Genomic DNA, 15,525 nt, shown 5'->3' with positions numbered 1-15,525 from the left:
TTCCTAAGAGTGGTGACCATTTTTTCCATCCTTGGTCCTTATTGTCAGAAGCCCCCATGAGGAAACATCTGAAGGTCACAGATGCCATTACTGCAAAGCAGCAAAACTCCCTCAATTCCCACGTCCCAGCTGTGACCATGCTCAGCTAAAGATATCACTGTACCAATGGCAGCAACAGCTGCAGAGCAAACCCTTCCTGTCACTTTGGGATGATGAGCATGATAAGCAGATTTGGACTCGCCTGCCAGCTGCCAGCAGGGGAACCAGCAGAGGGACCGTGCTCCTGGGATGGGAAGCAGCCATAAGTTGGACCCATTGGCTTTCCTCTTTTTTTTTTTTTTTTTTTTTTTTTTTTTTTTTTTTTTTTTTGCGGTACGCGGGCCTCTCACTGTTGTGGCCTCTCCCGTTGCGGAGCACAGGCTCTGGATGCGCAGGCTCAGCGGCCATGGCTCACGGGCCCAGCCGCTCCGCGGCATATGGGATCCTCCCAGACCGGGGCACGAACCCGTATCCCCTGCATCAGCAGGCGGACTCTCAACCACTGCGCCACCAGGGAGGCCCGGCTTTCCTCTTTGGATCATCTTCCTAGTGTGTGTGACAAAGGCAAGGAAGCCTGGCTGCTAGGAAAATTTCTTTTTTTATTCCCACTTAATAGGCTCTTTCCACTTCCCCCTGAGGCCCTATGTTCCAGGCTTCTGACCCACTTTGCAGTCTTCTGAACATGCTATGTTTTCTCATGCACTCCCAGCCTCCCTTTTTTTAAAAACCTACTTAACACTTCTTTATCTTTCAAATTTTAACTCTGGTCACCTCCTCCAGGAAGCCTTCCTTGACTTCCTTCTCCAAATTGAATTAAGAATGCTCTTGCCGTTATAAAGCAGAAACTAATAAAAAAATAAAAATAAAAATAAAAATTAAAAAAAAAAAAAAAAAAGAATGCTCTTGCCTCCTAAGCCATCAAAGTTACCACAATACATATCAATAGTTTACTTGTAGCTCAGTCTTAACTGGACTGTGGTCCCTTAGTGTACAGGAACTTTTATTTCTGTGGCCTCAAAAAACCTAGCAGGAAATCAGGCCAATCATAAGTGCTTAATACATGTTTGTTGTTGGGATGAATAAACAAATAAGTAGGATGTTTGGAGAGCATTCACATAATCAGGAGGGGGGAGGGCCTTTACATTTCTCAAATGTTATCCAACTAGTATAATGGTGAGGCCTAGGGGCTCTAGAGCCAGACTGCCTGGTCTAAATTCTGGTTCTGCCATTTACTAGCTATGTGACTTTGGACCTGTTAGTTGACCTCTTTAAGAGCCTCAGCTTCTTCATCTGAAAAAGTGAGGATACTAAAACTGCATGCCTCATAGAGTTGTTAAAAGAATTAAATAAGAGGGGCTTCCCTGGTAGTGCAGTGGTTAAGAATCCACCTGCCAATGAGGGGACACGGGTTTGAGTGCTGGTCCAGGAAGATCCCACATGCCGCGGAGCAACTAAGCCCATGCACCACAACTACTTAGCTGGCGCTCTAGAGCCCGCGAATCACAGCTACTGAGACCCGCGTGCCTGAAGCCTGTGCTCCACAACAAGAGAAGCCACCGCAATGAGAAGACTGCACACCGCAACAAATCACAACTAGAGAAAGCCGTGCACAGCAACAAAGACCCAACACAACCAAAAACTAAATAAAATTTAAAAATTAAAAAAAAAAAGAATTAAATAAGACAATGGATGTGAAACACAAAGCTAAAGACTGGTGCATAATGAGCTTGGATTAGGTGTTAGTGTTAGTTATAATGTTATTATTACTATTATTATTAGTGCATTGTCCTACCTCAAAAAATTGTTTCACACTCTCCTTAACTTCACAGCATTCAAACTAACCAATTTCTCCTTCTTTCCCTTTGAGGAAATGCTTTTGTAACTGTGCATATGAGTTAGCTGATGGCATGTGGCTTAGATTAATGTAGGATAGGGAACGGACATTAAGTCTCACATTGGGATTTAAGAAAGAGCTTTGTAAATGCAGGAATAAAATGACAACTAAGCCGAAAGTGAACCAGCATGACTGTGCTCCCCAGCCCCTTGGAAGTAGGTTAAATGAGTGTCCTAAATCTCTAGCCCGCTAATAACCACTGGATAAGCAAGCTTCTCTCCGCTTGCAGGTCCCTGGGTCCTACAAGGGTGATAGCAAAGGCACACAAGCCCGGTCGTTGGTAACAGCCTTCTCCCAAATAGAAAGTGGCAAACTTGCATCTAAAAATGAAACCTAGCTTCTCATAGGGAGAAAGGGAAGAAGTGGGGTGGGTGGGGAAAGAAAACATCTTTCGGAGGAAAGAGACGTTACTTGTTGCCATAGTCAATTCTGGACGTGACTTTCTGCTTCAGTTCCTTCAGCTCGTCCTTGGGCAAAGTTCCTGAGAGGAGCTGTGACCGCCAGTCCATCAGGTCGTACATCATGGACTGCACCTGGAGGAACCGCTCATTTCTGCTGGCCTAGGAGCAAAAACAGGAAACAATCGCAGTCACCTGCACCAAAGGTCTTGGCCCTCCATCTGGCAAACTGGACCAAAGTCAAGCATGCATGTTCAGGGGCCATGGCTCCAGTGCCTCTCTTGGCCCCTACCCAGCTGTGAAGGGATTGGGTGGTGGTCTGAGTCACTGACATGTTTCCTCCCCCAGGGCCACAAGGGTTTCTCAAAAGCAAAAGTAATAATCCCAATCACTTCCTGGTTTAAAAAAAGAGGGGTTATTTCTGACTCTTATCCAAAAGGTTACATGTTGAATAGGAACGCCATGAACATCTGCTGCAATGCAGGTCTCAGAGGCCAGGCCCTTTAAGGCTGAGAACCACGGCCACTGCTCTGGTGCAAAAGGCCTGTTTCTAGGGCAGTGTTCCCCCAAGTGTAACATGCGTACAACCCAAGGGACATGAGATGGGTTTTGGTGGTACAAAGACACATATTAGGGACCCATATGGTGATTCTCCTCTAGTTTCTTCCCATCCTTCTGTTTAAGGGCAAGAGAAAGTTGCAGTTTCATGGCAATATGACTTTAACCCCTCTCTCACATTTGTTAATTTCTTTTTTTTTAACAAAAAGAGAGAGAAGTTCTTTGGCTCTGAGCTTTTGACAGGTACTACTTGATGACACTGTTTTGTTTTCATGTATTTATTTGAATAATGTTCTAATTGTGCCAAGTGCTTTTGGCTGTGCATTTGGGAAGCACGTGTGAAGTGATAAAAGTATATATACCTATTGGGTCTTTCTCCCCAGTTTCCGGCACAGAGCTCCTAAAATGCTTGGAATTTCCTAAGTGATAGATGTGTCTTTTCTTATTCACAACGAGCGCGTACTGACCAGACCTGAGTCTGTGCTAATGAGATGAGTCCTAGAGAGCTTCAAGGATGGGGGCTGGCTGTCAGAGGGACCAACCATGTGGTTAGAGGGTTGGAACTTTCAGCTCCAACCCCCAACCTCCAGGGAGGTTAGAAGGGTTGGAACTTGATTCAGTCATTCAATCATGCCTATGTAATGAAATGTGGATAAAAACTCTTAAACAACGAGGTTCAAGTAGCTTCCCAGAAGGTAAACATATTGATGTGCTGGGAGGGTGGCACGTCTTCCCTGGAGAAGGCATGGAAACTCTGTGCCCATCGCTACCCCAGTACCTTCCTCTGTGTCTCTCTTCCATTGGCTGTTCCTGAGTTGTATCCTTTCTAATAAAACTGTAAGAGTAGTACTTTCCTGAGTTTTGTGAGTTGTTCTAAGGACACACGGAACCTGAGGTGAAGTTGGAGGGGTGTTGTGGGAGTCCCCAAATTTGTACCAAGTTGGACAGGTGTGGGGAGCCTGGGACCCGGGACTTGCAACTGGCATCTGAAGAGAGGGTAGTCGTGTAGAACTAAGCCCTTAAACTCTGGGGAGTCAGTGTTAGAACTGAATTGAATTGAATTATAAGGCATCCAGTTGGTGCTGGAGAGTTGGAGAATTGTTGGAATGACACAGCATGTTGTAAAGTTCCTTACGTAAGTCATTTAAGTTTACTGAAAAGGGAGACAACTTAGGTTTTAAGTAAATACTTCATGGGTGGTATGCAGATATGGTAAGAATCATGAAACTGGAGGTTTAAGGATCACTTTACTAAGGTAGAGGGCATGATGGACTTGCAATTCAAACATTTCTTAAGGAAAATGCCAAGCTTCCACAGTGCCTGTGTATGTGATGTGTAAAAGGAGTGGTAGAAATAAATAATAAATCACTTTAGCCTCAAGTCTGCTGTTTGCCCCCTAAACTGTCCTAACAACCTTTGGGAAACTTATAGAATGGTAACTGAATATGCCCATTACCATATATTATGAAATATCCACATGGGAGTCAACATTTATGACCATAAAATGTGACTCTACAAACAGAACGTGTGCAACAGCAGGTGTACACGATGCTGTAACAAATATGCAGTAAGCCTTGGTTGACATTTTCACTCTCAGCTTAATGGTTTTCTTAGCTGCTCACTTTCATTAGGAGTTTTAGAAACATCAAAGGAGGATTTTAAATTAGATTTACTTCAATGCAGGGAAAACTCGTATAAAACACACTCTTTGTTTTTCCAGGGTCAAAGCTCCCTCATAGATCTGAGGACAATAGTCATTAGTTAATTAATATATGAGAACAGTATTTCTCAATGTGTTATCGACAGACCACCAAATCAAAATCTCTAAGTTTATTAAAATGCAGAGCCCCATTGAAGGAAGCTGTATTTTTAATAGCTCTCAAGGTGATTCTTAAGCATACTCAAGTTTGATGACTTTTTCAGTAGTTTAAAAAAAACAGAAGGATCACACCAGATGCCCTAATCACTATGGCTCTGTCACTAGCTCGCTGTATGGCTTTGAGAAAGTCACCTAACTTCTCTGGGCCTTGATAGCCTCATACTGTTTGCTATACTATGTCAAGGCTAAATTCCATATCTGAACCAAGCCAAAAACTGCAAGAAGCTTCCATCCCAGGGAGCAGGGTTTTGAGTCTTACCACGTAGAGCTGTTTCCAGATGCTGCCCCATTCCCAAAGTGTCGTTGTCACTTCTTGTGCCAGAGGAATTTCTGCAGGAATAATGTTCTCGATATTTCTATTTAAGGTGGGGGAGAAAATGGTGTGAAATTGAGACCCAAGTGCTAACAAGATAAGATGTTGGCAAATGTGCATTAAGCTGCAGCTGCTGAGAGGGGCCTTCCAGGCAGGAGACTAAACCGTCTCTAATATCTACACCAATTACATTATGCAGATGCAAGGGACTTCCTTTTTTTTTTTTTTTTTTTGCGGGCCTCTCCTGTTGCGGAGCACAGGCTCCGGACGCGCAGGCTCAGCAGCCATGGCTCACGGGCCCAGCCGCTCCGCGGCATGCGGGATCCTCCCAGACCGGGGCAAGAACCCGTGTCCCCTGCATCGGCAGGCGGACTCTCAATCACTGCGCCACCAGGGAAGCCCGGGACTTCCTTTTTAATGTCCTCCTTCATTGGGTGGGCCCTCCAAGCTCATTATTCAGGAGTAATCTACTTTAATTCAGTTCAAAGGCAGCTGCCAGTGAAAAGTTTGATTCTCCAAATTTACTAATACCCCCTCAGAATCAGATCTGAACACAAATCAATTTGCATTGGATCTCCCATCCAGTGAGGGAAAGGAGATAAATAAACACAGCACAAAGAAGACGGATCGGCTGAGCATCCCTCACATCTGCCAAGTCAGGTTTTCAAAGTAGACAGGACAGTGACATCCACGAGCCACTGGAGGGTCAAGTGTGGGCAAGGATGGCAAATACCTTTTTTTCTCCACTGTCACTTCTTTGATGTGGATAAAGGATTTAGGAAAAATGCCCTGTTGGGGATAAGATAAGACAAGGTGAGATAGCATGACTTGTCCCTACAGAAAAAAACTGACCCCGGGTCTTCATGATTTTTCCAAAAGCTGCTAGCTGGTAAAAACCTCAAACTTTACAGGAATAATCCCAGTCCAAGAGAACAAGTGGTAGGTGCCAAATCTACTCTTTTAGGTCTGGTTCCTCTCCAGTTCTTCATCAGTTGTTCAGGATCCCACAGTAGCCCTAGATTCCAAAGGATGCTCCAACCCCATTGCGGACACTCACCCTATCAGATGGGCAAGGCTGGAGTGCGTGAAAGACTCACTCTAAGGGAGAATAGTGTTCTGCCTCTCCCCTCGCCTGCCCGGGGCAGCAGCCACCCTTCACAGTCAGGAAAGGTCAGGTCCTGAGGCAACAGTGTCCCTGGTTGCATATGGGTTGCTTTGATTTGAGATCTCTTTCTCTCTGGATTTATATTATTGTTCACGATGGAGGAAGGAAAAAGCATCTATTATTTCCTTGCTCTATAAGCTTAGCTCTGTTAAGAGAAGTTGATCAATTACTTGGAAATTCCTTCATAAATTCAGCCAGCGTGTACACTGGGGACATCCGGTCACTGCGCTAGACACTGTGAGATGTAGAGAGATGAGCAAAGCAGGCGCTTGCTCCCATGGACATGGCGGTGTGCTGGGGGGCTGGGGCAGGGGAACTCCCTGAGGGCGGAGACTGGACCTGTCCCTTCTGAGTCATGTTGCACACATAGGTGAGGAAATGATGAATGCCCCCAAGCAATGCTAAAGAAAGGCAGTAGGAGATAAATTTCAAATAAAAAATGCACGATTCCACGGGACTCAAAAATCATATGTGACTGGCATATTAGGAAAAGTTTCAGGGAGGAGAGAGCTCTGGAGGTTGACCTCAAAGAATGAGTGAAAGGGGAAGGCACTGAGGCACAGCGAGGAAATCACAGGACACAAGGAGGGAGGAATGGCATCAGTCTGCAGAGGAGCAACAGTGGAAGATGAGTGCCCAGGGGGCTGGCAGGGTCAGGTACAGACATCCAATATTGTCCCAAATAAAAACAAATTGACCTCACCTGCAACATTTTGTGCTTTACAAGGTATCCCCAATACCAGTCTGCAAAGAGAAAACAAAGAAACAGGTTTTTCATCTATTCGTACAAGTTCCTTGCGGGGTTTTGTTGTTGCTGTTTGTTTTTCACTGGCAAAGAAACTACTGCGAAGTACTTTAGACCTCAGGTACAGATCAAAGCCCTAGGATTCAACAGTCTCTTGAATTAGTTGCCAACATCTCCAAAAAGCATCCACAAATACAGGGATTTCACATAAAAATGCAAATTTCATCCTTCTTTTGAAAAAACAGGAGGCCCAGAGATGGTGGCCAGTGCTCCCACATGGTTGCAGTTGGCTAGTGGTGAGAAGCAGCTGGTCCCATCAGACAAAGTAGGCGCCTCCAACTCACCAGCCTCTACCCAGTCCCTCACTTATTTCCATTAACTGCCTGGATCCTTCCCGTGTTCATATGCATGTTTTCAACCTCTGCCTTAAGGACACAGAAAGGCTGAGAATGTCTGAGGGAGTTTGGCAAACATCCTAAAATAATGGCCGCAGTTCTAACAGCAGCAAATTGTGTCTAAAATGTGATTTGCAGAAGTTAGTCATTACAAAACAGACAAGTTCGGGGATGGGTAAAAGGACAGGAATTTTAAGAGATTCTTCCCTTTGCAGGAATATCAAAAATGACTCAATTAACAGAAATCCAAATTATACACAGTCCTCAGACAAAATGAGCCTCAGTATAGCAAGTATTGATGACTATAATGAGCCTACTGGCCTTTGAAATGACTCAAGCACAGCCAAGTAGTGGCATTCGTCATCTTTGTAAATAAAGAGTGTCTGTCAGGAGCCTCATTAGCAAACCCTCATTACTGGGCTGACAGATTGTTGTCGAAATATGCTCTCAACAGACATACGTGCAAGCTCCAAAACAAACAACTTAAAATGCAAAGTCACCCCTCCCAGTCATGAGCCAGTTTGAGGGTCAGGTCATAAAGAAAGTCCTAAAGAAACAGGTGCCCAAAGTGGTTCCTATTTTGAAAGACAGAAAGGTAGAGGAAGGAGAGAAGGAGAAAAGGAAGGAGAGAGAAAGGAAGGAATGGAGGCTGGAGAGAAAGAAGCTCAGGTTTGGAATAAAAAACCGTTCTAAGCACTCTTCATATATGAAGCCTTTTAATCTTCATAACAACCACATGAGGTGGGAAATTCAATTATCCCATTTTACAGAAGAGTGGCCCACCTGAGGCACAGAGAAGTAGAGTAACTCGACCACAGTTACACAGCTAGTAAGTGACAGTGCCAGGATCTGAACGTAAACAGCCGTCATACTGTGCTTCCTGTCTAATGGAAGAAGGAGCATGGTATTTGCCTAATATTTCCATCCTCCCAACATCTGAATCCCCAAAACTACAACCCCACTAAGTACTTCCAGTGGTGGAAAACTTTCTACTTCATGAAGAATCACATTCTATTTTCACTCTCCTCTAATAATTTTCCCTATAACTATCAGTAATAATTAACTGTGAACAATAATGCTTATATTATATTAACAATAGCACTTGCTGTGTGCCAGGAACTCTGGTAAAGTTTTTTGTTTTGTTTTTTTCAAGTTATAAATTAATCTTCACAATGATTCTATAAAGTAGGTACTATTATTGCCTCAATTCTGCAAATGAAAATAGAGAGGCACAGAGAGATTAAGCAACTTGCTCATGGTCACACAGCTAGTGAGTAATGCAGTTAAGACCTAAACCCAAGCATCTGACTCTGGAGGTGACACTCTAGTACTGCACTAGAACAACCTCCTTTATTTGCAGTTCTTTCCCATTCAACAAACAAGATATAAGAGCATCTCTGTAACATTACTGGCTACCATTAATTGATCGCTTAATGCACACAAAGCTGTATGCTAAGTATTGTACATGTATTCTCTCATTCAGTGCTCATATCCATACTGTGAGCTAAGTAATATTCCTATTCTGTAGATGAAGAAACTGAGATTCCAGTCAGTTGAGGTACTGGGCCAAATCACATGCCAGGGTTCAAGGGCAAGTCTGTGTGGCTTCAAAGCCAGCCCTCAAAGCTGTTCCACCACATTGTCCCCCATGCGATGAGCACAAATACAGATAACGTTCTCTTAAAGCACAGATACAGTTAAGGGTTTCTTGGTTGCAGTGACCTGAATCCACCTTATTGGCCAAGGCCACCAAAATCCACCAGATAGTAGGAAAACAACCAAGGGACCACTAGTCTGCCCACATCTGGCTCTCCACGACAGGGGCTCCATCAGGGACCCTTAACTTCCAGTGACATTGCCCTCTCTCACCCTTGAGAATCAGTGACTTGCCACCCCTTGTCGGTATCCTGATTCGCAAAACTTAAACTCACTCCTGAGCAAGTAATCAATTGACGCTTACCGCCAGCACATACATTCTGGCTCCCAGATTTAAGTTCAACAAACACTGACTGTGCACCTACTGTGTACATGACATTGGGCTAGGTGCTTTCAGAAATAAATCCCCAGTGATCCTTGATGAGACAGGCTTACCACCATCTCCATTTGCTGGATGATGATAAAGCATCCACTGCATCAGAGCTGTCCTTAGGACTTTTTCTGATATCCCCAACCCTGCTGAATCACTGACCTCTATGACCCCTGATGTCCACTCCCTAGTCTGGTCACTGGTCAGTTATATCTGGCTGTACTCCAAGACCTGACTGGGCAGATAATAATAGTTGGCACACACTGCAAAATCCGTGACAAGAGACGCCATGATCAAAAACAGACTCAGGGTAACACAGCATTTACCACACCCCAGGACTTGTCCCCTGGCTTAATGCCCTTTCAGTTAAGTAACAGAAAGGGCTTTTTTTGTCTAACCCTATCCATGAAAACTTTATAAATAGAAAACTCACAAAGTGTATCCTGGGGAATATGAGGAAAGGAAATTTTTTTTTATCATTCTTATGGAAAATGATAAACTCCAACTGTCCTCCTCTCCCACATTCCAAATATCAAAATGAAATGTACCTAAATTCTCTAATCACCCAGGAGTTGCATGGGGAGAGGAAAAAGGAGGAGAGATTAAAAGCATCCCAGAACATCAAAAGAGAACCCACATCCTAGAAATCCAGTCCTCTCTCTGCCCTCTCCGGGCACTGTGATCTTTGGTCATGTCACTTAAGCCTCAGTGTTTTCACCTGTCAAATGAGGACAATAACAGCTACCATACACGGTTGTTGCACAAACTATTGTTTAAACAGAATTATGAAGGTGAACACATCTGGTAAAGGTACAAAACCTTAGACCGGAAGAAGACATACCAATTTCAGGAAGAGTGTTACCTGAAGAATGGACAAGAAGACAAGAATGGAATGGAAAAGGGGTAAACAGGCTGCACCTAAAATGTTTATTTCTTTAAAAATAATATGTATGAACTAAACAAGGAAAAATGTTAGTATATGTTTATTTGAGTGGTGTGTGCCTGGGTGTATTTCACTTTCCTATTTGATTGAAATATCTAATAACATCAAGAAGAATATAACAGAAGCCAATATCAATCAGTGGTTAAGGGTATGAGCTCTGGAATCAAAACCTGGATTTGAATGAAGATCTGCAACTTCTGCGGGATCTTAGACAAGTTAGTGCATTTCTCTAAGCCTTAGTTTCCTTATTTGTAAAATGTGAACAATAATAGTGCCCGTCTCATAGGCTTAAATTAGATAAGGAATTCAGAGTTTGTACAGCGCCTGGCATACGGTTAAGTGTTAAAAAATTAATAAATACTATTATGTCACTTAAAAATCCATAATCATCATCATCATCATTAACCAGAGAAACTTAGGCATATTTTCTATTTTATTTCCAGAACCTACATATTTTGAATTTTTTTTTTTTTTTTTTTTTTTTTTTTTTTTTGTGGTATGCGGGCCTCTCACTGTTGTGGCCTCTCCCGTTGCGGAGCACAGGCTCCGGATGCGCAGGCTCAGCGGCCATGGCTCACGGGCCCAGCTGCTCCGCGGCATGTGGGATCTTCCCGGACCGGGGCAGGAACCCGTGTCCCCTGCATCGGCAGGCGGACTCTCAACCACTGCACCACCAGGGAAGCCCTGTTTTTGGGGTTTTTTGTGGGTTTTTTTGGTGAAGTCATTTCAACATATTCCCATAACAACAAAGTAAATAAAACATTCTTCAAATTCAACATAATGGAAGTTTACTGACGTTTTAGCCTCACCCACAAGCAAAAGGGAAGAAAACTTCACTTACCAATTCCCTACAGTGAAACAGCCTTACTTAAGAAAATGGAGTCCCTTTCATACCAACCTGTTTCTAGAGCAGATCTAAATAAAGGATCATCTCCCTGCAAAGTGGCACTTTAAAAAAAATACCCTCTTAAATGCGCATAATGTCCCCCCGAACCCCGCCGTGCCCTAAAAGCAAAGGACTCGGATGGGTCAAGATCACTCTCGGTGGAGTTGTCAGGAGAAAAGAGGCGGCATGGCTCTGGGTGTACCCCACTCAGCAAGTGGGAGATTCGGAACTCTTCATGCAGAGCTCTTTGCAGCTGAACCAAGGTTGAGGTGATTCACAACACATGCCAGCTTAGAAGGAATTCCAGATATTTTCAAGTGAGAAGAACAAGTCTCAGAATGGTATGTACAGTACAGTCCCATTTTTTAGAAAACAAGGACAATAAAAGCTATGCCTTTCCTTAAGGAGGTTAAGCTATGTCAACTTCCTCCCTCATCCCCTCCCCTTGGTTCCATTTTACTGGTAAATGAAATTCAGAAGCACCTTGGAAACCACTGTCTAGAAATCCCATTCCCTTCGCCACTAAGAGTGGGCCCCCATGACCCGGGCAAGTATGTGTATCAGTAGATGGAATGGAACCTTCCCTGTTGTTCTGGAAAGGAAGAGTCAGGTAGCAAATAACTGAGAGTGGAGCAGACATTCCCTCTGAAGGGCTCATAAGGAAGTCTAAGTAACCTGGGATACCCCCAAGGAACATCCCCTCACCACTGTCTAAGTAATCAGGAGATGGGAGTTGGTCTTCGGAGGTAGCTGTTGTTGCCTTAGGAGTGCATGGTAGAGCTCTCTTACCCCCAGACCAAATCCAAGCGTGAAGGGTGCAGTCCAGAAGATTCACTCAGAGATATAGCAGGCATTTGGCATCTTGTTCCCCAGCTACATGGCTATTCGTGCAGGGGACTGGCTGATCTTTCGGCTTATTTGATCAGGAAGTCAAAGAATCAGAGAGAGAGCACCCCAAACTCCCTCTACCCCCAGCCTTGTTTAAGCTAGGAAAAGGGAAAGAGGAGAGGAGCATTAAACTGCATATGGAATTGAAGCCTTCTTTTGAGATGCTGTTAAATATCAGGAAAGATGTCAACCAAATATAACTGAAGGAAGTGACTGGGGAAAAACAACACTCCTTTTTCACATTCATTCCCCCATGAGGAGTTCTGACTACTTAATAAACACATGTGTTTTCCACATCTGAAATCAGGAAGCAGAATGTTTATGCTGCCTCTGGGTAGGAGAGGCAGTCTGAGAGATGTAATATGGACAAAGAAATAGGCATTAGGATGTCTATGAGGAAAGCTTAGCAATGGGCACCCTTCTGAATTGTTTGAGTTTTTATCGCAACAAAATATTATCTTAAAGGAAATACTAAAATCATTAGAGCTCTAGTGAAAGGAAATTCATTCATGCCTCAGGTTTCAGCTCAGATGTTTGTTTTCCCCATTCATCTGGCTGAGTAAGTTTAGTGCATAGGCAAAGAAGGGCTAGCCTCACCCACTCCAGGCCATCAGAGGGCCATCTTCTGTGCTCCCTGGGCGATATTGCTAAGATAGATACATACCTGCCGGTCTCAGTGTAGCTCTGTTTAATGGGGGGAAGAGATGGAATTCAACACAGAGCACCTAGGAGCCAGGCATGATGCTAAACAGTTTCTCTACTTCTCCCATTTTATCCTCATAACACACCCAGAAGCAAGGTGATGATAATCCATTTTTGCAGGTGAGAAAACTGAGGCTTACTTCCCTAAGATCACTAAGCTGGTGGGTAAGTGGAGCAGAGAATAACTTTCTGATTCAAAAGCCCGTGCTTTTTCTACTTCTTTTCTTTCTCTTTCTTCTTTCTTTCTTTTCTTCCTTCCTCCCTTCCTTCCTCCCTCCCTCCCTCCCTTCCTTCCTTCTTTTCTTTTCTTTTTGTGGAGTAGAGAGGAGAGTTTAAAATTATTGAAAATAAAAATATTCACATCCCTACCACCTAGAATTAATCATTGCTGATATCTGGAGAAATGTGCTTTGAATCTTCAAGACTATATCTATTCTATTCCATTCTCCTCTCCACTTCTCAATTGTATTCGTTTTTTTTGCGGGGGGTGGGGAGGTGGTTACATTTTACAGTTTTCGAACAATGACGTTCTTTTTGGTAGTCGTAACTATCATGACTTTTAACACTAATTTTGACAAATCAGTTCACTTGGACTCAATGCTCGCCAGTATTTCCTCTTATCACAGCTTTTCAATTCCTATATTTTAACATTTTGATTCATCTCTCAATTGGCTGGATTTTATTTTTTGAGTAGGTTTCTGCAAGACAGTGATATGAGCACACCCATATTTTTTCTACTATGTCATTTCGACTAATTTTTGACTAACACTGTGGTTTTCACTTTTTTATATCTGCAGAGGAACTGTTTTTCAACTGGAATCATAAGCAGAACTCCCCACATGCAAAAAAAATAAGACCAGGCCTGATCTCAGAGCCCTTAGCCATCTAAGGCCCTCACGGACTCTTAGGGTCCTATAAATTCCAGTTTGAAAACTCTATATGGGTATGAGTGCAAGCATGATAAATCCTAATAATTTTCATACCAATTCCTCAGATATCTAGAATCAGTCTAACAGACTTCCAAATGTATTTTCAAAGTATTCATGAACTGGCAATCACTTGCTAAATTAATACGTCCAGCTCTTTCCAGAAAAGTACTGTGGCTGCTTATTACAAGGATGCATTAAAATTAGACTGATAAAACAAAATTTAAAATGGGAAACTAGAACTAAAGAGCTTAGGAGCAAGGAGGTTAATCCCTAAAACAAAGGTGACTTGAGTCAGCAAGTGCAGTCTTTTTGAAGGTCAGGCTATAGGCCAGGCAAAAGTAAAGAAAGGCTCTGACTGTATGCAACCTATGTGGTCCGTTTCCTTCCCTGAAGCACTTTCTCCAGGGAAACTGCATGAAAAGAAGAAAAAAACACTCATCTGAATTTCAAAATGTAGGACACAGAAAACATTCTGAGGCATTTTCACTGCCTTGGTAGGCATGGGGTGGAGAAAAGGGAGCAGTCTTAGGAGAGTGGAGAGAACAGCAACTGGCTCACTGTGAGCCTAGGCAAGTCATTTCTCTTCCCTGAGCCTTGCTCCTTCACCTGCAAATCTGAGGTCCCTGCCTGTTTCTCAGGATTAGCATCCAGTAGCACAAAAGTGACACTGAGGAGAGTTGTTTTGCTTGCTGTTTTTATTTTCAATCTTTGCCCTTGGTAGACACCTAGAGTTTGCTTATCTGCCACTGAGTAGAACTACACTTGTAAAGGGTAGGATTGCACTGTGGGAGGAGGCAAGGTGTCTGGAATCAGATCCCTACCCCTACCCCAGTCCCACTCACTCTGTCTGTAAAATAGGGCCAGACTGGGCACTATAGAGGCCTGGACACTGAAAAGTGCATGATGTCCAAAATAACAACAGTGGGCTTCCCTGGTGGCACAGTGGTTGAGAATCCGCCTGACAATGCAGGGGACATGGGTTTGAGCCCTGGTCGGGGAAGATCCCACATGTTGTGGAGCAACTAAGCCCGTGCACCACAACCACTGAGCCTGCACTCTAGAGCCCACGTGCCACAACAAGTGAAGCCCACTCACCTAGAGCCCATGAGCCACAACTACTGAGCCCACGGGCCACAACTACTGAGTCTGAGCTCTAGAGCCCACGAGCCACAACTACTGAGCCCGTGTGCCACAACTACTGAGCCTGCCCTCTAGAGCCCACGTGCCACAACTACTGAGCCCATGAGCCACAACTACTGAAGCCCACTCACCTAGAGCTCATGAGCCACAACTACTGAGCCTGAGCTCTAGAGCCCAAGAGCCACAACTACTGAGCCCGTGCGCCACAACTACTGAAGTCCACGTGCCTAGAGCCCATGAGCCACAACTACTGGATCCCGCGTTTCACAACCACTGAGCCTGCGCTCTAGAGCCCGCGAGCCACAACTACTGAGCCCGTCTGTCACACCTACTGAGCCTGCACTCTAGACCCCGCATGCCATGACTACTGAGCCCACATGCCACAAGTACTGAAGCTCGTGAGTCTAGAGCCCATGCTCCGCAACAAGAGAAGCCACCGCAATGAGAAGCCTGCGCACTGCAATGAAGAGTAGCCCCTGCTCACCACAAGTGGAGAAAGCCCATGCACAGCAACGAGGACCCAATGCAGCCAAAAATTAATTAACTAATTAATTAATTATTTTTTTAAAAAAATAAATAAATAGCAACAGTATTAAAGCACAAAATAAATGTAAGGAAGGTGAAC

General features: G+C 44.0%; 1 protein-coding gene across 1 annotated transcript in view; it reads right to left on the bottom strand.

Annotated features, from left to right (window-relative positions):
• The window catches only part of DOCK2 (dedicator of cytokinesis 2), a gene marked incomplete at both ends in the record, with an annotated part of 408,698 nt that overhangs the window by 373,311 nt on the left and 19,862 nt on the right, over positions 1-15,525 (bottom strand). The window contains 4 exons of the mRNA XM_079702106.1: positions 2,345-2,493; positions 5,028-5,124; positions 5,815-5,870; positions 6,950-6,990. Of these exons, the coding sequence (XP_079558232.1) occupies positions 2,345-2,493; positions 5,028-5,124; positions 5,815-5,870; positions 6,950-6,990 (343 nt within the window). The remainder of the gene's footprint in view (positions 1-2,344; positions 2,494-5,027; positions 5,125-5,814; positions 5,871-6,949; positions 6,991-15,525) is intronic.

Source organism: Hyperoodon ampullatus (assembly GCF_949752795.1).
Source record: "Hyperoodon ampullatus genome assembly, chromosome: 4".
Classification (NCBI taxonomy): Eukaryota; Metazoa; Chordata; class Mammalia; order Artiodactyla; family Ziphiidae; genus Hyperoodon; species Hyperoodon ampullatus.
Note: the sequence above shows the minus strand (reverse complement) of the source record. Positions and strands in the feature narration are given on the sequence as shown.